The sequence below is a fragment of the Bos indicus x Bos taurus genome, chromosome X (genome assembly GCF_003369695.1).
Source record: "Bos indicus x Bos taurus breed Angus x Brahman F1 hybrid chromosome X, Bos_hybrid_MaternalHap_v2.0, whole genome shotgun sequence".
Taxonomy (NCBI): domain Eukaryota; kingdom Metazoa; phylum Chordata; class Mammalia; order Artiodactyla; family Bovidae; genus Bos; species Bos indicus x Bos taurus.
Window position 1 is genome coordinate 73362578 of NC_040105.1, and position 21695 is coordinate 73384272.

The following is a 21695-nucleotide window of genomic DNA, read 5'->3' on the forward strand; positions in this document are numbered from 1 at the left end:
CTAATTATGTCCATATCCACTCCCTTGTTTGCAAATCACTGCTGTGCCGAGCCACATATTTTGGTGGGATGTGTCATATTCTTAACTAACTGTGTGCAAAAATAAATATTTCAGTCTTTGTGTGGGTACTCAGGCTTCCCAGGTGTTACTAGTGGTAAAGAACCCACCACCCAATGCAGGAGACTTAAAAGACATGGGTTTGATCCCTGGATCAGGAAGATCCCCTGGAGGAGGAAATGGCAACCCTCTCCAGTATTCTTGCCTGGAGAATCCCATGGACAGAGGAGCCTGGTTGGTTATGGTCTATAGGGTCGCAAAGAATTGGACACAACTGAAGCGACTTAGCACATGGGTATACTCAGGCATCTCCTATTCAAAGAAGTGAAGACATTGAAAGCTTTTACTACTTACTTGTGTGTTCTCTCTTTTTTGGATGTTTTCTCTTCTTGTTTCTCCTTTTTTTTTCTTTTCTCTCATGCATCTGGGATAGTATTAGTTGATGGTAGTTAGAACTGGTTCCAAATTGGGAAAGGAATACATCAAGGCTGTATATTGTCACTGTGCTTATTTAACTTATATGCAGAGAACATCATGCGAAATGCCGGGCTGGATGAAGCACAAGCTGGAATCAAGATTGCCAGGAAAAATATCAATAACCTCAGATATGCAGTTGAAACAACCCTATGGCAAAAAGTGAAGAGGAAACTCTTGATGAAAGTGAAAGAGGAGAGTGAAAAAGCTGGCTTAAAACTCAACCTCAGAAATTAAGATTATAGCATCCAGTCCCATCACTTCATAACAAATACATGGGGAAACAGTGGAAACAGTGACTGACTTTATTTTCTTGGGCTCCAAATCACTGCAGACGGTGACTGCAGCCATGAAATTAAAAGATGCTTGCTCCTTGGAAGAAAAGCTATGACCAACCTAGATAGCATATTAAAAAGCAGAGACATTACTTTGCCAACAAAAGTCCATCTAGTCAAAGCTATGGTTTTTCTAGTGGTCTTGTATGGATGTGAGAGTTGGACTATAAAGAAAGCTGAGTGCCAAAGAATTGATGTTTTTGAACTGTGGTGTTGGAGACGACTCTTGAGAGTCCATTAGACTGCAAGGAGATCAAACCAGTTGATCATAAAGGAAATCAGCCCTGAAAATTCATTGGAAGGACTGATGCTGAAGCTGAAACTCCAATACTTTGTCCACTTGATATGATGAACTGACTCATGGAAAAAGGCCCTGATGCTGGGAAAGATTGAGGGCAGGAGGAGAAGGGGACCACAGAGGATGAGATGGTTGGATGGCATCACTGATTCGATGGACGTGAGTTTGAGCAAGCTCTGGGTATTGGTGGTAGACAGGGAAGCCTGGCTTGCTGCAGTCCATGGGGGTAGCAAAGAGCAGAACATGACTGAGCAACTGAAGTGAGTTAGAACTGTATGTCAGAATTGGACCTGTATTCTCTCAGGTTCATTCCTCGACATTTTTTTCAGCGGGAAGACTCCTCTTGTTTGTGTTTCTGAGACTCCTGTGTGTGCAGGCTTCCTGGTGGACTCATATTAATTGTAGGTTCTGATGGGTGTTTGAAGAGAGAGAAAAGAAGGTACAGAGTATTCCTCTCTCTTTATTTTCCTTGGGGAGGTCTCTGATAGCAGCTGTTCATGACTCTAGCTTTTAGTGTGAAGAGGAAAAGTTAAAATTTTACATAACCTCCTGCTCCTTCTGCCTCTGTAAGTCAGCTTGCTTCTTGCAAAGTCTGGATCACGTAGGTCACATAGTCTCAGAAAGTGGGGACTCACAATACTAGGAACTGGAGCTTATCTCACTCACAGTTGTCCTGCTCTTTGCAATCGTCCAGCCCCTGCAAACCTGCTTAATCATGCCTGTCCATATATAAAAACTCTGTAACCCCTGTGTTTGGGGCTCAGAGCTTGGAGTGTTAACTCCTCTGGGCCCCCTGGTGTAAAAAACCTGAGTTCTCCAACTCTCCGAGTGTGGTGGTTGGTTTCTTGAATACTGGTTTCTGCAACAAGTGAACATGACTGCTAATGTTTTAGCTTCTGTCAGATCATTCTGGCCACAGTGGTAAGTTTCCATCTTCTCTCTTTGTCTCTTCAGCCTAGGGGTAGTAGTAGCTTCTTATTATTGTTAATCTTTCTAATCTGTCAACTTTATGTTTTCATTGTCATGTCTATTTCATGTTGTTGCCATTTCTCTTTAGGTCTCAATGTCTTTATTTATGTGCTGTGCTAAGTTGCATCAGTCATGTCCAACTCTAAGAGAACCTATGGCACATCAGGCTCTTCTGTCCATGGAATTTTCCAGGCAAGAATACTTGAATGGGTTGTCATGCCCTTCTCCAGTTTTTATTCATACTGTCAACCAAAAAATTATAGACACAACCTGAAAGTAAAAAGTTATTTTATTCGGTGGCAATGTTTAGGACTCTGAGCCTGAAGACAGCATCTCAGTAGCTCTGAGGAAACTGCTCCAAGGAGGCATGGGGTAAGTCAGACTATATACAAGTTTCCAACAAAAGGAGTAGGTAGTCTGAGCATCAAAGATCAGGTATCAAGGAATTTAGCATGCTATGTATGGGAAAATGTAAGCCTCTGGGCTCATCAAATTCATTCCTTTCATATGCACTTCAGCTACCTGGGGCCAGTCCTGTTTCCTTGTTCACCTCTTTCATTCACTCAGCTCCTCAGCAATCACTGTCAGGGGGTGGCAGCATCACCTGGATAGCAGTTTGGGAAACCTCATTCACATTTGGAGGCTGGAAATTGCTGATGGCTGTGACATTTCTTCTTTATTAATGTGACAGGAGATATTTTCATTCCACAGTACCTCTTATTTAAGATGCATTCACCTTTTTTTTTTTTTTTTCTTTCCTGGAATTTGCTATGATATTTCTCTGGTTGCTTATGTCTCTATTTTGCATTGCCAGTGAATCTTAGGATTTTTTTTTTTTTTTTTTTAGCTATCTCCAACTTTTCCTCCTTTGAGTCTCAGTTAAGATTTTTTCCCCAGGACATTGTCTCAGTATTCTTTCTTCTTTTAGTCTGGATTAAGAACCTTGATTCTGTGCTCTCATGTGTTTTGTACTTCCCCAGTATCTAATTGTATTGCATTAGGATTGCATTTTTAATTTGTATCTCTCATTAGTCTGTAGCACAAAGGCCAAACTTATATTGAAAGTATTTAGCATCATATGCCTAGTACCTAGCATCAAATACATAATGGACACTAAATAGACAGCTATTGGTTGTATATGTATTGTTGAATGAAACTCACTTATTTTATTCTAATGATCTTAGTTGTTTATGTGCTTATTTTCCCCTTTAAATCATAAGTTTCTTGATTGCAAGGAATTAGTGTTATTCCTCATGTCTACAGCATGAAGTTCTATACCCACATAGTATAAAAAGTACATACAAGACACAAATGATTTTGAACACTAAACATTATTTTTGAAAAGGAGTAAATAGAACTTCACAAAGGTTAAGTAAGCTAACTAAGGTCAATTAGGATCTAATGGTGAGACTAGACTCCAGTCTCCTAATTCATAGTTTGTTGATCTTTTATATTTACCAAATCCTCTGAGTTCAATGATTTATCCTATGCCACGAATTTAAGTTAACAATTACCTTCTTTATAGATTTATACTATATAAGTCTTAGTAACAATGGACTACAGAATTAAATATTTGTCTTTTAGTTTTTAAAAGGAAGGAAATATCTATCAATTACATGCATAGACAATTATCCCCCCAAAATTAAAAAAAAAGCATCAACCAAAACTTGTTCAACAATATTCATAGCAGCCTTTTCCACAATAACCAAAACTAGTAACAACCCAAATGTCCATCAACATAAGAATAGATAAATTGTGATATATTTTACAGTGAAACATCACTTGGCATTAAAAAGTACTAAACTACTGATGTGTATAACAACATGACTAATTACCATGCTGATTGAAAGAAGCCAGACACAAGATAGTACATACTGTATGATTTAATTCATATACAGTTCAAGAATAGACAAAAAGTAATAAAAACACCTATTTCTGCTTTATTGACTATGCCAAAGCCTTTGACTGTGTGGATCACAATAAACTGTGGAACATTCTGAAAGAGATGGGAATACCAGACCACCTGACCTGCCTCTTGAGAAACCTATAGGCAGGTCAGCAAGCAACAGTTAGAACTGGACATGGAACAACAGACTGGTTCCAAAAGGAAAAGGAGTACGTCAAGGCTGGATATTGTTACCCTGCTTATTTAACTTATATGAAGAGTACGTCATGAGAAATGCTGGACTGGAAGAAGCACAAGCTGGAATCAAGATTGCTGGGAGAAATATCAATAACCTCAGATATGCAGATGACACCACCCTTATGGCAGCAAGTGAAGAGGAACCCAAAAGCCTCTTGATGAAAGTGAAAGTGGAGAGTGAAAGAGTTGGCTTAAAGCTCAACATTCAGAAAACGAAGATCATGGCATCTGGTCCCATCACTTCATGGGAAATAGATGGGGAAACAGTGGAAGCAGTGTCAGACTTGATTTTTGGGGGCTCCAAAATCACTGCAGATATTAACTGCAGCCGTGAAATTAAAAGACGCTTACTCCTTAGAAGGAAAGTTATTACCAAACTAGATAGCACATTCAGAGGCAGAGACATTACTTTGTAAACAAAGGTTCGTCTAGTCAAGGCTATGGTTTTTCCAGTGGTCATTTATGGATGTGAGAGTTGGACTGTGAAGGCTGAGCACCGAAGAATTGATGCTTTTGAACTGTGGTGTTGGAGAAGATTCTTGAGAGTCCCTTGGACTGCAAGGAGATCCAACCAGTCCATTCTGAAGGAGATCAGCCCTGGGATTTCTTTGGAAGGAATGATGTTAAAGCTGAAACTCCAGTACTTTGGCCACCTCATGTGAAGAGTTGACTCATTGGAAAAGACTCTGATGCTGGGAGGGATTGGGGGCAGGAGGAGAAGGGGACGACAGAGGATGAGATGGCTGGATGACATCACTGACTTGATGGTCATGAGTCTGGGTGAACTCCGGTAGTTGTTGATGGACAGGGAGGCCTGGCGTGCTGTGATTCATGGGGTCGCAAAGAGTCGGACACGACTGAGTGACTGAACTGAACTGAATGTATATTGAGAGAAGAATGGGACTTGTCTGTGTGTTAAGGTGAGGATAAGCTAAGATGTAGCATGAGACAAAGGTTCAATATCTTCCTTGAGTGGTAGTTATAAAGGTGTATGTAAATTGCCAAAACATGAAGCTGAACATTTAAGAACTGTGCATTTTATTAAATATAAATTATACTTCAATAAAAAGAGAAAAGAATGGAGAGGTGCTTTTCTGGGAATAATCTTCCATTGATTCTAAAATCACATTATGTATCTCTTTTATAAAAGGCTAGACTTGATAATGAAGGAGAAGGCAATGGCACCTCACTCCAGTACTCTTCCCTGGAAAATCCCATGGACAGAGGAGCCTGGTAGGCTGCAGTCCATGGGGTCACTAAGAGTCCGACACGACTGAGCGACTTCACTTTCACTTTTCTCTTTTCATGCACTGGAGAAGGAAATGGCAACCCACTCCAGTATTCTTGCCTGGAGAATCCCAGGGACGACGGAGCCTGGTGGGCTCCCGTCTATGGGGTCACACAGAGTCGGACATGACTGAAGTGACTTAGCATAGCATAGCATAGACTTGATAATGAGAAGGCTAGACTTGATAATGAAAAGGCTAGACTTGATAACGAGGGACACCAATATTAAGTTGTTGTTGTTCAGTTGCTCAGTCGTGTCCAACTTTTTACGACCCCATGGACTCCAGCACACCAGGCTTCCCTGTCCTTCACCATTTCCTGGGGCTTGCTCAAACTCATGTCCATAAGATTACTCCAGAACTTGATCTAGTGGAAACCTGGAAAATAATTACTAAGAATAGTGTGTGAGTTTGTGCTCAGTCATATCTGACTCTGTGTGATCTCATGGACTATATATAGTGTGCCAGACTCCTTTGTCCCTGGAATTCTCCAGGAAAGAATACTGCAGCAGGTAGCAGTTTCTTACTCCAGGAGATCTTCCTCACCCAGGGATCAAACCCATGTTTCCTGGGTCTCTTGTATTGACAGGTGGATCCTTAACCACTGAGACACCTGTAATGGTTAGTGTCAAATTTGCAATCTTTGATCTGAAAATAAAGTAAATAGCTAAATACTGTGTATAGAATGATGATAAATAAAATTGCAGATGGAAAACTTTACAAGGAAATTAAATTTTAAGTTTTAAAGATTTTTAGTTTATGCCCCACTTAAAAAAAAAGATTTATTTTTAAGACGACTGCTCATTGACATATTAAAAGCATATGTATTGGTGAGACTGTGTCTTCAAAATACTCCTTTTTTGTTGAAAAATGGGTCACTGATTTATCATTAGTTGTTAGGTTAGATGGTGTTAGGCAACAAAGGAAAAATGGGTCATTGATTTAACTAATACCCTCGGGCTACCATATTTTAATTACCTGTGTTCTCTGTGAATAGTTAACTATGGTAGCAGTCCCACATCCTGTTTTGTGAAATATTTACTTACTTATCTCAGCCTTCATTTCTTCTTTCTTTCTTCCCTTCCTTGCTTCCTCTTTCCTATGCATGCATATTTATATGTAGCTTTTGCTTTCTATCAGAAAGGCAAGTGTGACTATTATTAAAACAAGAATTTACTATGAAATCATTTTCCCACATTTACTGTATAATTTTGCTGTATTCTGTGCACACACACAAAAAAAGAAAAATACTTTTATTTGGTATCATAAATATCTATATTTGCCATAATGCTCAAAATGTACATCACTTTAAAATAGACTCATCAACATCCTCCATGAATTTTTTTAATTGCATATCTTTATTCCAGAAAAACAACTATTTCTGCTTTATTGACTATGCCAAAGCCTTTGACTGTGTGGATCACAATAAACTGTGGAACATTCTGAAAGAGATGGGAATATCAGACCACCTGACCTGCCTCTTGAGAAACCTATATGCAGGTCAGGAAGCAACAGTTAGAACTGGACATGGAACAACAGACTGGTTCCAAATAGGAAAAGGAGTACGTCAAGGCAGGATGTTGTCGTCCTGCTTAATTAACTGATATGCAGGGTACATCATGAGAAACGCTGGGCTGGAAGAAGCACAAGCTGGAATCAAGATTGCCGGGAGAAATATCAATAACCTCAGATATGCAGATGACACCACCCTTATGGCAGAAAGTGAAGAGGAACTAAAAAGCCTCTTGATGAAAGTGAAAGAGGAGAGTGAAAAAGTTGGCTTAAAGCTCAATACTCAGAAAACGAAGATCATGGCCTCTGGTCCCATCACTTCATGGGAAATAGATGGGGAAACAGTGGAAAAAGTGTCAGACTTTATTTTGGGGGGCTCCAAAATCAGTGCAGATGGTGATTGCAGCCATGAAATTAAAAGACGCTTACTCCTTGGAAGGAAAGTTATGACCAACCTAGATAGCATATTCAAAACAGAGGCATTACTTTGCCAACAAAGGTCCGTCTAGCCAAGGCTATGGTTTTTCCAGTGGTCATTTATGGATGTGAGAGTTGGACTGTGAAGAAGGCTGAGCACTGAAGAACTGTGGTGATGGAGAAGACTCTTGAAAGTCCATTGGACTGCAAGGATATCCAACCAGTCCATTCTAAAGGAGATCAGTCCTGGGTGTTCTTTGGAAGGACTGATGCTAAAGCTGAAACTCCAGTACTTTGGCCACCTCATGCGAAGAGTTGACTCATTGGAAAAGACTCTGATGCTGGGAGGGATTGGGGGCAGGTGGAGAAGGGGACGACAGAGGATGAGATGGCTGGATGGCATCATCGACTGGATGGACATGAGTTTGGGTAAACTCCGGGAGTTTTTGATGGACAGGGAGGCGTGGCATGCTGCGATTTATGGGGTTGCAAAGAGTCAGACACGACTGAGTGACTGAACTGAACTGAACTATCCTGCTCTTAAGTACTAGGGCCCTTATTCACACTAAAGAAAAGGTTTTTCTCCTGGAATTTTTAGGAGTAGATGATTTAATTTTTTCAACCCCTTCACCTCTCTCTGTGGAAACAAGGAGGTCTAATGTTTACCGTTTTACCTAAGAGGCAGCTGGAATTTGACATCCTAGTTAGGATTCTCATATGTACAGTCCTTGATAGTCTTTGGAGATTTGGGGATTCTTCTTGAATAGTTTTCCATATCCTTTATGAATTGGAGTTATCTTATAGTAAGAAAATAGATTCCTAAGTGGCCAGAATACAGTTCCAGTAGTTTTCTTCCCCTGGAATTTAGGACTGGGGGTAAGATCCTTTTCTATGTCAATCAATGAATTTGTTCCTGTTTCCTCCCTTTGCTAGCTCAGGTTCTAATTTCATCCCAGGGCATCACAACCCAGCATTTCTCTTCTGGGACTCCACGGAGCTGCTGAAATTTTCATTGATCATTAAATACTAGCCAGAAAGACTAAGGGTCAAGGACAGCAAACCGCATTTGTCAGCAGCTGCAGCTGGAAAGGAGATTAAATACTTAAGCAAGCACAGCTGGCAGAGCTGGTGATGGCTCACAGGCTGGGCCTCTTGTTGCCTCTGCTGCTGGGTCAGCTCTGCTCCCAGCTTCTGGGAACCTCTGGGAATAGCATGCTGCACTACTGGAACCTGAAGGCAGAAAATGGCAGCTGGGGATCCAAAAGAATTCAGGATAATGCCTCGGTGGCATCTGCTCACACACTCCTCTTCTCCCTGGATTACCAGCATGTGCAGACTCCTTTTGAGATCACACTCTGGATTATGTTTGCCTCTCTGGCAAAGATAGGTAAGTGAGGAATTTCCCAAGGCTTTCCCAGGGTGTTGCCTAATAGGGACAGTGGGGCATGGAGTGGGTGGGGGGATCTCAGGGTTTTTCCAGATGTTAAGAAAGGCACCCTTTTCCTAATAGAACAGAGAAAGGCAAACCGGAATATCTGCCTCCTGTTCTCTGCCAAAATGATCTTTATCTTCATAGCTCAAACCTTCTTGCAGTGATCATGTTCAAATGTTGGTGGTCTCCCAGTGGGAGGAGGCAGGAATAGGCCCAGCAAAGGGACTTAGACTGCAAAGTGTCCCAGTTGTTCAAGGGTTGAGCAGACAAGGCATAATTTTAAAAGGGAGAGCAGAGAAATCTAAATAGAATGATTCTAATTGATCTGAGTCTTTAGACAGCATTTTTTCCTCACAGAATGCTTGCTATAGTTGCCAGGTAGTAACAAAGTGGGACAAGTCCATTTTCTATTTTTTAAAAGATAAGCCTTTATACCATTACTCAGAATTTGAGAGAAAACACAAACTAAGACCAGATCCAGCAAGAAAAGAACTGTTATATTTTAACTATTTCAACTTTATGAACACCCTGAATTTCTAGCTTTATGATTCTCCTAAGGGGATTTATTCCGTTTTTCCTTTTACGTTCTTTAATAATTTATCAGACCTTTGCCTTGATGGTGTTAAAGTATTTATGATAACGTTATCATTTTTCTAGGTTCAGAACAAAAGCAATGTCAGGAAAACTTCAAAGTCTATAGAATTCTGTTATTTTAAAATGAATTTCTTCTAAAATAAATCATGTTCAGCATTTCAAAGTTTTATTTAAGTGACTTTATATACTAAAGCTTTACCATTCATGAAATATATTATTTAATGATGACACAAAGAATCCATAGATTCATAGCATGATAGGTTGTCAGAGCTGGAAAAACCCTTAGAAATCATTCTCATCCAACTTTATTTTGTAGATAGGAAATTTGAGGCCCAGGAAGAGAAGATGCTTTGTGAAGTTCAACAAAACGGAACTAGAATGCTCATTTACATACCTCCTTGATTAGAAGTACATACTGTCTTGGGTGATAATAAAGAACATTTGTGAATTCTTTTAAATTATTAGGGTTAATAATTAAGGTTATTAGGGTGCAGGTTCTTTTAAATTATTTTTGTATTATTAGATATGTTGATTATATTAAATCTTCTAATTAAATGTTAATTTCAGGATGATAGGGCAAAGGGACTTCCCAGTAGTCTTCCATTCCCATTTGTTAAAGTAGGAATTTATTGAACCATCACTGACAGATAATTTTTTCTGTGACCTTGTAAGAGAATGTAAATTTAAAAAGCTAACCAAATAAATTAATTAATTAATTAAAAAAGCCTTCCTTGTAAGCAATCATTCAACACATATATTTTTAAACACATTTTATGTGTGAAGAATTATATTGTGGCCAGGGGCTAAAGTGATGAATAAGGCCCCATCCTTCCCATGAGAAGTTTTCAAATTATTTCAATGCCTAGAGAAAATAAGTGATTCTGTAGAGGATAAAGAAGGACACATCATGGTTTAGTGGAAAGATAAAATTACTATGAGCTATTTAAAATTTACTCAATTTAGGAGCCAGTGCCTGGCACATAGGCAATCAATAAGTATGTGTTAGATAAGTAAAGTACTTCTTTGTCTCATATTTTTCATTTTTAATATGAGAATAACAGTATTTACATTGTTATGCTGGTATGATGGGCTTCCCTGGTGGCTCAGATGATAAAGAGTCTGCCTGCAATGCAGGAGATCTGGGTTAGATCCCTGGGTCAGGAAGATCCCCTGGAGAAGGGAATGACAATCCACTCCAGTAGTTTTGCCTGGAGAATTCCATGGACAGAGGAACCTGGTGGGCTACAGACCATGAGGTCTAAAAGAGTTGGACACAACTGAGTGACTAACACTTTGCTGTTGGTTTGATGAGAGAATCAAATAGAAGCATATAGGTGAAAGCACTTTTGAAAATATTTTGAAATAAACTCTAGCATATGAACCAACTGGCTTTCTTTTCTAAAATGTGTTTATTATTTATCTGATAAGTATCTGTTGAGCTATTTCTATGTGATATCAATGTGCTAGGGATTATTGTAAAAACTATGCTCAATCCTTGAGAAAATTGTAGTCAAATTAACTAACAAATGTATTAGAAAAGGATATCAGCAGTGTATTGGTGAGGACAGGATTAGACAGGAAGGAATGGATTAGCTCAGATGGTCATTAAGGTCCTTTCTATAATAGAGAAGATCGATGATAATTAGAGTAGTTTTCTGTAAGCTTCATGTAAGCTAGAGCATGATGATGTGGAATATAATGTGGGCAGAGGAAAAAGAATACAGGATAAAACAGAGAACTGCTGCCATGTAGGTTGCTAGAGATGGCTGTATTTCCCTCATGGGAAGAAAGAGTAATATCATTCTATGAAAAACAAACTTTATAATTGGGATTGTATTTTGATAATTCAGTAGTATGCATTTATGTAAGCCCATATATGTCAATCAGACTAAGTGACAGTTTGGGGTAATTATATGAACATTGAGCTAAAAGTCAAGATACCTGTCTGGGTTGTCATCCCAGCTCCACCACATACTTACTGTTCAGCCATGAAAAGTAGCTTCATTTCTTTGGCCTCAGTTTCCTTATAAATAATTATAATTCCTTATGAATGAAGAATCAGTTATGATTACTAAAGCCCTTTTCAACTCTTATTATTCAAAGCAGACATTTGAATTATGGTTATCATTTCTATATTTTTGAGTTTCTGATGTCTTTGACTATGATCATGAGAAGAGCAGAAGAACACTGCAAGCTGATAAGTGTGTTGTTTCTATTTTAAAATACATACTCATATTTGAAAATGATTCAGTGGGCATATGAATAAACTTGCTGTTAATTGTGAATATTTTAATTCTATTAGTAAATATTTTCCATTGTAAAGGAAAGTGTCTTCACTCATGCCTCTGCATCTTTATTAAGTCATTATTAAAATGTAAAATGACTGAGAAGTTATTTTCCTGAAATCATAAGACTTGACAAGAAGGCTGACATATAGAGATGATTGATAATAAAGATGTTTACTAGTCTATCTTTTTTCTCTTTTCTAGGATTTCATCTCTATAATAAGATACCCACAGTTGTACCTGAAAGCTGCCTTTTGATATTTGTAGGTCTCATCATGGGAGGACTAATTTACAGTTTAAATGACAAATCTCCACCAGTCATGAACAGTGATATATTTTTCTTGTATTTACTTCCACCAATAGTCCTTGATGCAGGATATTTTATGCCCAGTCGGCCATTTTTTGAAAACATAGGAACCATTCTGCTGTATGCTGTAGTTGGAACAATGTGGAATGCATTTGGAATAGGCCTTTCCCTCTATGGCATATGTCAGGTGAAGCTCTTCAACCTTAAAGATGTGTCATTGCTCCATAACCTTTGGTTTGGTAGTTTGATTGCTGCAGTAGATCCTGTGGCTGTACTCTCTGTATTTGAAGAAATTCATGTGAATGAAAAGCTTCACATTTTGGTGTTTGGAGAATCCCTCCTTAATGATGCTGTTACTGTTGTAAGTATCCCACACACGAGTTTTCATGGTAATTAATTAGGTTCCCTTATGCTCACCCTTGAAATTTAAATAATAATTTAATTCTGGTTTAGACCATGATTGAACAATTTAGTCCTAGGAATAAGGTTATGAATTTAGATAATATGATTTACTCATGATTAATATGTTTTCAAAAATAGAAATACTTCTTTGATACTATACTAACCTTTATCAGTTTATTAAGAGAAAATTAGGGTATGCCTTCTATAGGTCAAAGTCTTCCTAGTCATGTTACAAGAATATTTTAGCCATAAAGGATATATTCACAGCCCATCAATTTTCAAACAGAATCATGCATAATTTAATACTCATCTGTAGAAATATCTTTTGATATAAGGAAGCTTTCTAGGAACTCATATTGGGGAGGAAAAGGGGAGTTGAAGAACTTCAAAGTTGAGAAACTTCAAATTAGAAGGGCATGAATTGAGACGTTCCTGATTGGTAAATTCACTCTAATCTTTTTTTTTTTTTTTTTAAATACAGGTGCTCTATAAGCTGTTCAAATCTTTCTCTGAAATGCCATCTATCAAATCATTGGACATTTTGGCTGGGATAGGAAAGTTTTTTTTGGTTGGAATAGGAGGCATTTTCATTGGGCTCTTGTTTGGCATGATTGCTGCCTTTACCACACGCTTTACCAAGACCATCCGGGTCATCGAACCTCTCTTTGTCTTCTTATACAGTTATCTCTCCTACCTGACAGCTGAAATGTTCCATCTCTCAGGTATTGTGGCGTAAGTATCTGGACAAGTCTTTGATCTATTGAATTTCTTTTAGGAATTGTTTCTTATTTTCCACTAGAAATCTAGGAAACTGCATTTCCTAAATATGGAAGGTGACTCTCCTTTATGTTCTTCAAGGATTTCCTGTTACCTCTAATAGTCACTTAGTCATAGGACTGCAAGTGTTATTGTTGTCAAGCTCATGGACTCCCTGTAGAGATTAAATGGCTACATCTCAACTACCTTGCCTGTGTTCCGATTGCGGGTCAGTATGACTTTCATTGCATAACAAAAATGCTGAGAATTTGGCATGAGGCTACCTAGAGCCCTCCTCTCTTTGCAGGGGAGAATCATTCGCCTAATGGATTAGTGTATCTAAACCCAGTAACATTCCAGTGGTAAGTAATTAGATAGCACACTGTATAAATAAACTTGGCATTAGCTCTTATATAGATGGATTTTATGCCATAACAAATAACTTTATGATTTGTTTTGTAAACCATATGGCATATGCTACATTTTTCTCTTCTCTATCACTGGCATTTAACCAATGATGATAGTACCTCATATCTAGCTTATAAGGCTAAATGCCCATATGGTAAGTATTAACACCTAAATGCTTTTGTGCTAGGGTTTAGATAGATCACTCCATTCTGTGTTTTTAAAAGAAATGGAATGCATTATCTTTTTCAAATTACACATGTTTTCTGAAAGCTCAAAGAGAAAAAGAAAAAAGAAAAGATTGATTTAAAAAAAAATTATTTATTTTAATTGGAGGCTAATTACTTTACAATATTGTGATGGTTTTTGCCAAAATTAAGTTCTTTAGAACTAATGCCATTTGACTTTAGGTTACTCTTAGTTCTCAAAGGACTTACTGTACATGAGAAATGTCATAAAATAGTGATTACAGTTAGTTTGTTTTAAATAAAAATGTTCTAGGTTGAAAGCAAGGATTCTATCTAGCATCTGTCTGGGTGATTGCATTTTAATTTGTTGAGAGATGTAGTTTGTGTTTTAAATTGTCTTTGATTTTTATTGTTTGTATTACTATTAATGAAAGACATGTAGAAAAAAGCCAAAAAAGGAATTGGATGGGGCAATTTAAATTCTTTTAATCTAGGACATTTTCCAAAGTTTTAATATAGTATCATTTAAGTGGCTTCCTTCTTTTGAGCACCCTGCACTTTTAAAGAACTTGACAATGTGGTGAGTCCTGAAAGAAACAGGGAAAACAATGTTGTCAGAATTACTTGTTTCCTCTGAAACTCTCCTGATTCTTAACTTTCTTATAACTCTAATATATGTTATTTTGGATTAAGAATATGAGAATCTTTCAGGGTTATATCTGACAATCTTGTTTCTTTTGAGTGCTAAAGATATTGGGAAAAAGACCTTCCTTTATTTTTATGGAGGTAGTTTAGCAAAATAATTAAATGATTAATTCAGACCATCTTAGGCTAACACTTTATATGCATTTTTGTTATCTTAAAAGGTATTTGAAAACCTAAAGAGGTTGGAGGTGGGAGGCAGATTTAGGAGGGAGGGGACATATGAATGCCTATGGCTGATGCATGTTGACGTGTGGCAGAAACCAACACAACATTGCAAGGCAATTATTCCCCAATTAAAAATAAAGACTTTTTTTAAAAAGAAAAAAAAAAGATATTTGTGCAAATATCCTTTAAATATATATATATATATATATCTTTATAAACTTTGTGTTATATGCAAAACTTTGTCTTACTTAAAGTGAAATTGTTTTGAATGTAGTTGGAAAAGAAGGGCACAAGTATGATTTAAAGTATTTGGGAAAATCTTTTCCTAAGATATTGTATTAATTGGAAACTTAATTAGGCTGAAAACACTGGATTAAGAAATGGAACTCCAAAATTTAGGTCACATAAATGACCAAATAATGATGGTATTTAAACTTGTAATAAAATGAACAGAATGATAATTCAACTAACTGTCAAATCATAGATGTTAAATATTAAATACATTTGAAAAATTAATTTATTTTTTTAGAAAACCTCCTCCAAAACCTTCTGAGTTTCAGTTACTCTACCTGTTAAAAGTAGATGATAATATCTACATTACAGAATAATTGTAATAAAATGAAACAGTATATTAACTGAATGACTATTTAAATATATAAACAGCAAATTTTAGATATTATGTAGTTATTTATTGACTGAATCACTGTGTTAAGCATGAAACAAAAGTATAATCATAGTCACAATGTCACTTTGGGAAGATTTTCCCTTCCTTTCAATTTGTTGCATTATCCAATATGAAAATGTAGCACAAAACACTTACACTCAGTCAATTATTAGTCATTTTTTTCATAAATGAACTATGTATAAATCAAGTTCTGCCTGAAGGATTACTGATTCTTAGAATGGTCAATATCATCAATTTTTCTTGTTGTTGAAATCGAAATGAGGACACAATTTTACTGTGAGAAAAGTAATTAAAATATATTAGAATTCTATACATCTGTGTACAACATTGTAATGTAATTAGCCTCTAATTAAAATAAATAAAAAAATATATATTAGAATTATGAGGTTGAAGACTATTCTTAGCCTAAAAGCATAAGGCATCAGTCTTAATGATGGGTGCTTTTAACAGGGGTATATTGCATCCATTATAGGACTCATTTTTGTTCCTTTTCAACAATTCATTGTTTCTGAAGTCAATAAGTACTCATTTACTGATATCTTAAAATAGGTTTTGTTATATTATGTTGCCTCCTACTTTAGACATTTTTTCATAAAAGAAAATCTGCTCATCAGAAGTACCAATTGCTATATAAATTTATTTTATAAATTACCAAATTTATTTATTTATTTATAAAAGTTCCAATTTATTTATAAAATATTAAATTATTATATCTTTATATATAAATTTATAGAAAATTAAATATAATTTAATGATTCTTTGAGAAGAATATTCAAGTCTAGATTTCTATTAGACACTTGATAATATGTTTTTTATCACCATTGTATTTTGTTACATTTTTTAAAAACTTAACAAATGTGAGTTTGCTTCTCTGAGCTTCAAATTGTTCTGTATTTCATTCAAAACAGTGTTTGCTATTGTTGCCTATCAGCATAGGTGGAGAACAATGTTTTTATTTTTATTTTTTTATTTTATTTTTTAACTTTACAATATTGTATTGGTTTTGCCATATATCAACATGAATCCACCACAGGTATACACGTGTTCCCCATGCTGAACCCTCCTCCCACCTCCCTCCCTGTACCATCCATCTGGGTCGTCCCAGTGCACCAGCCCCAAGCATCCAGTATGGTGCATCAAACCTGTACTGGCAACTCGTTTCATATATGATATTATACAGGTTTCAATGCCATTCTCCCAAATCATCCCACCCTCTCCCTCTCCCACAGAGTCCAAAAGACTGTTCTATACATCAGTGTCTCTTTTGCATACAGCAAGAGAACAATGTTTTTAATTAACTTTGGTTGGGTCAGACAGCTATGACTGCCTAATATTGTTTTTGAGAATCTCAGAAAAAGTAGGCATTGTTATTTTTAAATTAATCTCCAAAATATATTGGCATTGTTTTATATGTCAGATTGACATCACTGTTTGGCATAGGAGACAAATAATTTTTATAAACAATTAACAACCATTTGTTGGCCCTGTAGATAGTATTGCTTTCCTGGTGGTTCAGACGGTAAAGAATCCACCTGCAATGCGGGAGACCTAGTTTCAATCCCTCAGTTAGGAAGATTCCCTGGAGAAGGGAATGGCTACCCACTCCAGTGCTCTGGCCTGGATAATTCTATGGATTTTATAGTCCACGGGATCACAAATAATAGATAGTATTATAACAAGGTTATAGTGTAGAAAATAGCAGACCAATTAATTTCTCATCTTTCACCCTTATATTGTAGAGCTTCCCTGGTGGCCTAGATGATAAAGCATGTTTAAATGCAGGATTATGTTCTCTACAGAAAATTATTTGTGCAATTAGCTTGTTTGTGATTTCTATTCAGGAGCTTGTACAAAATTATTTTACATTCTAATAAAAATGAATAATTATAGCTAAAATACTCAAAGGGTGTTCTTTTTATATACTGTTTTATTCACCCTGTCATGAAAAAAAATCCTCTAAATTTTGTAAAAAGAGATACTATAGAACATGAAGATTTAGAAATAAGTTTTCACACAATGACAAATACTATTTTTGTGAGATCAGAAATACATTAAAGTTATTTCATGCATTTGATATGAACTATAAAGCTAAGGTGTTAGAATTTAGGAATGTTCTAGCTTAAGGCTCCAGTTCTATAATGGGTTTGAGCTGTACCAGTTTGTAATTCCATAACTTATTGTTTTCACAATATAATAATGCTCTATCAAAGAAAGTGTCATCAATCAGCAAAGAATGCCCTATATAATGAAGTTTATATATTGTATTATAACTTTCCTTCACTTTCAAAACTGTTCAAATCTAATAGAAATTCCTTTTTGTTTGCTCAAATGCTAAAACTCTATGCTGTGGAGTGTAGTTCTCTTTCACTTTTGGAAAGAGTTTTTTTTTTTTTTTCCTAACCAACTGACATGCAGATTGATTTAGTTTTCTACTGTGATCTTCATTATCTATAGATTCCAGATAAGTACCTTCTAATTACTTTCTAGCCTAGTTGGACACTTTAAATACTAAACCTAAATTTAAAGTGAAGTCCTAGCTCAAAGTATGTACATAAATAAAATAAAATATTATAGCTACAGTCCATGTTATATTTTTGTGGTTGATACTATTAATCTGAGAATATTCCTTAAAATATCAAATGTTAATAGAATCATAGAGTTTCTTTAAAATGTAAATTTCTTTCTATTTCTTTTGAAATGTATCAAGCCTATACACCTTTGTCATTTGGAGTAACAGACAGGATACTTGCACATTTAACCACTGATATTAGAGCAAACAATTGAATTGGGAATCATGAAAATGTTTCTGCTTACCAGTTCCACTGTTTTAATTCAAAATTTCCAAGACTGAAATAGAATAGGTTCTGTTAGCTGTCTTTAGCAAAACTTCTCTGGCCTACCTAGCTTACTCAGTTTTGAAATTTCAATCCCAACAGTGTTCTCAGGAAAGAACCAGTGTCTTTGTGCTGAGAATGATATAAGAAGCAAGATCTGTAGAGAGACTTGCACACAGTAGGGACTCAATTGTTTCTTTTTGAATGAATGCACACATGAATGCATAAATGACTAGGGAAATTTTGGATGAGACATCATGAAACCACTTCTGTAAAAGAAAGTACTTGTATTAATCATGTTTTTATGACTCATAAACAACCTGACCTATAGAGAAATGGATCAAGGAAGTGAGAAAATGGCTTTAAGTATCTCATACTTAAGGAGGAAGGTAAAATTAATTCCCTAAAGATCTGTAATGAGTCGATGACAGACATGACATTTTATTCTAGAATTTACCTACTAAGAAACTCTTTTACTCATAAGGCAATCAATATTCAAACCTTTAAAATTCAGAGTTTAGTCTTAAAGACTGAGAAATTTTATTGAGTTCATCAACAAGGCTAATTATATTAAGAGAGAAAAGACTTGGAAATAATCTATGATTTTTATTTTTACATCTTATTTATATGTTAGATTTTTACCCATGCATGACTTCAAGAGTTTATGCATTGCTGTGACTTCTGCACAAAGGGACTAAAATAGCCTAAGAAAATGTGTTTTCATGTTGTGAAATACTTCACAGTGATATGAAGTGAAGAGAGTGTTAGTCACCCATTCATGTTTGACTTTTGTGACCACCCATAGACTATAGCCCCATAGGCACTTCTGTCCATGTACTGGAGGAAGTAGCCATTCCTTTCTTCCCTTGAATGGCAGTAGTCATCCGACCCAGGGAGATCTTTGGGACCTTCCCAAGCCAGGGGTTGAAAGTACATCTCTTATGTCTCCTGCTTTGGTAGGAAGAGTCTTTACCTGCTAAGAAACCAATATAGGCCTAAAATATTCAAAGTGTGGTTCACGAACTCTTGTGTACTGTGCTGTGCTAAGTTGTTTTAGTTGTTTCTGACTCTTCACGACTCTGGGCTTCCCTGATAGCTCAGTTGGTAAAGAATCCACCTACAATGCAGGAGACCCGGTTCAATTCCTGGGTTGCAAGATCCCCTGGAAAAGTGATAGGCTACCCAGTCCAGTTTTCTTGGACTTCCCTTGTGGCTCAGCTGGTAAAGAACCCACCTGCAAAGCAGGAGACCTGGCTCGATCCCTGGGTCTGAAAGATCCCCTGATGAAAGGAAAGGCCCCACTCCAGTATTCTGGCCTGGAGAATTCCATAGACTGTATAGTCCATGGCGTCGCAAAGAGTCGGACAGGACTGAGTGACTTTCACTTTCCCTTTTCTTTGTGATCCTATGGACTGTAACCTGCTAGATTCCTCTGTCCATGGGATTCTCCTGACAAAGTCAGCAAGGAACTATATCTCCTCCAGCTATATCACTTTTTCTCTTTAAATCAAACAAATCTAAAGTGAATTGAGAAATATAAGATGTCAATTAAATATTTTCCCTTTAATTAAATTTTAATAGTGATTCTTTAACCTTAAAAATTCATGTGATTAGTCTAATAGATTTGCTTTTAAAGAATTATAATCCTGCATAGCAATCCAGAAAGCCAAAGCAATTAAAAAGAATTGTTTTGAAAAATCAAACTTTTTTATTCTCTGTGACATTTAAGCAATAAATCTCTAAAAAACTAAAGTACCAACCACCTAAGTCAAGAGAAATGAAAGTTACAAAATTGCAAATTCTTTTTGAGTGACACTTTTTATGGAAAAGATTTTTTCAGAAAATAAGTACTCATAAACTAATGAGTTCTTCTAAAGAAACATAATCAAAAAATGTTTTGTACAATCAAATAAATGTTCCTACTCAACGTATCCCCCTCCAAAAAATCTCAAGTTGCTCAAATTATACTAATTCCTTAAAGACCTGAATCACTTCTTCATGAAGACGTTATCACTCATAGAAATTTATTTGCAACTTTGTCTTAACTCTAGTCACATCTGTTTTGTGTCATGGTTACTCATTTAGATGTTTCTCCCCCACAAATATTAGCTAACATTCATTGAGCATTTCCAGTATGTCAGACATTATGCTTATTGCTTTACATACCTTTTCTTGTTTAATTCTCATGGCAATTGCATCAGTTAGGCATTTATTTTGCCCATTTTACAGACCAGAAAACTCAAATTTAGAAGGATTAACTAATTTGCCTAAGGTTATGCCCCCTGGCAACTCTAAGAGCAGGGATTCACTCACACATCTGTCTGATTGCAGACCCCAATGCCTTAAAAAGTGAAAGTGTTTGTTGCTCAGTGGTGTCTGACTCTGCGACCTCATGGACTGTAGCCTCAAAATGGATTAAAGATCTAAATGTAAGACCAGAAACTACAAAACTTCCAGAGGAAAACATAGGGAAAACACTCTCATAACACTGTAACATAAAACACAGCAAGATCCTCTATGACTCACCTCCAAGAATAATGGAAATAAAAGCAAAAATAAAGAAATCCACATAATTAAACTTAAAAGCTTTTGCACAGTGAAGGAAACTGTAAACAAGGTGAAAAGACAGCTTTCAGAATGGGAGAAAATAATAGCAAATGAAGCAGCTGACAAGGAATTAATCTTAAAAATATACAAGCAGCTCATGCAGCTCAATACCAGAAAAATAAACAACCCAATAACAAAATAGGCCAAAGAACTAAACAGACATTTCTCTGAAGAAGACATACAGATGGCTAACAAACATGAAATGATGCTCAACATCACTCATTATCAGAGAAATGCAAATCAAAACCACAATGAGGTATCATTTCACGCCGGTCAGAATGGCTGCTATCCAAAAGTCTACAAACAATAAATACTGGAGAGGGTGTGGAGGAAAGGGAACCTTCTTAAACTGTTGGTGGGAATGCAAACTTGTATAGCCACTATGGAGAACAGTGTGGAGATACCTTAAAAAATTTGGAATAGAACTGCCATATGACCCAGCAATCCCACTGCTGGGCATACACACTGAGGAAACCAGAATTGAAAGAGACACATGTATCCCAATATTCATCACAGCACTGTTTACAATAGCTAGGACATGGAAGCAACCTAGATGTTCATCAGCAGATAAATGGATAAGAAAGTTGTGACACATATACACAATGGAATATTAACTCAGCTATTAAAAAAAAAACATATTTGAATTTAATTTCTAGATATTTTATAAATGTTAGCATTATTATGAAACCATCAAGAAGATATTTCCCCAACGTTTTATTATAGAAGCTTATGGAAACAAAGAATTATTGGTTTTGATTGGTTCTTGATACATAGAGATGCTTTTAGATATAGCTGAATCAATTAATATATCAAATACTTTTCATAAAGGCATACTATGA

At 36.3% G+C, this 21695-nt stretch overlaps 1 protein-coding gene across 1 annotated transcript in view; it reads left to right on the forward strand.

The window, feature by feature from the left end:
* The first annotated feature begins 7995 nt into the window (after nucleotides 1-7995).
* LOC113887728 (sodium/hydrogen exchanger 2-like) overlaps nucleotides 7996-21695 on the forward strand; it is a 65590-nt gene continuing 51890 nt past the window's right edge. The window contains exons 1-3 of the mRNA XM_027534916.1: nucleotides 7996-8878; nucleotides 12007-12470; nucleotides 12993-13243. Of these exons, the coding sequence (XP_027390717.1) occupies nucleotides 8623-8878; nucleotides 12007-12470; nucleotides 12993-13243 (971 nt within the window). The 5' untranslated portion in view covers nucleotides 7996-8622. The remainder of the gene's footprint in view (nucleotides 8879-12006; nucleotides 12471-12992; nucleotides 13244-21695) is intronic.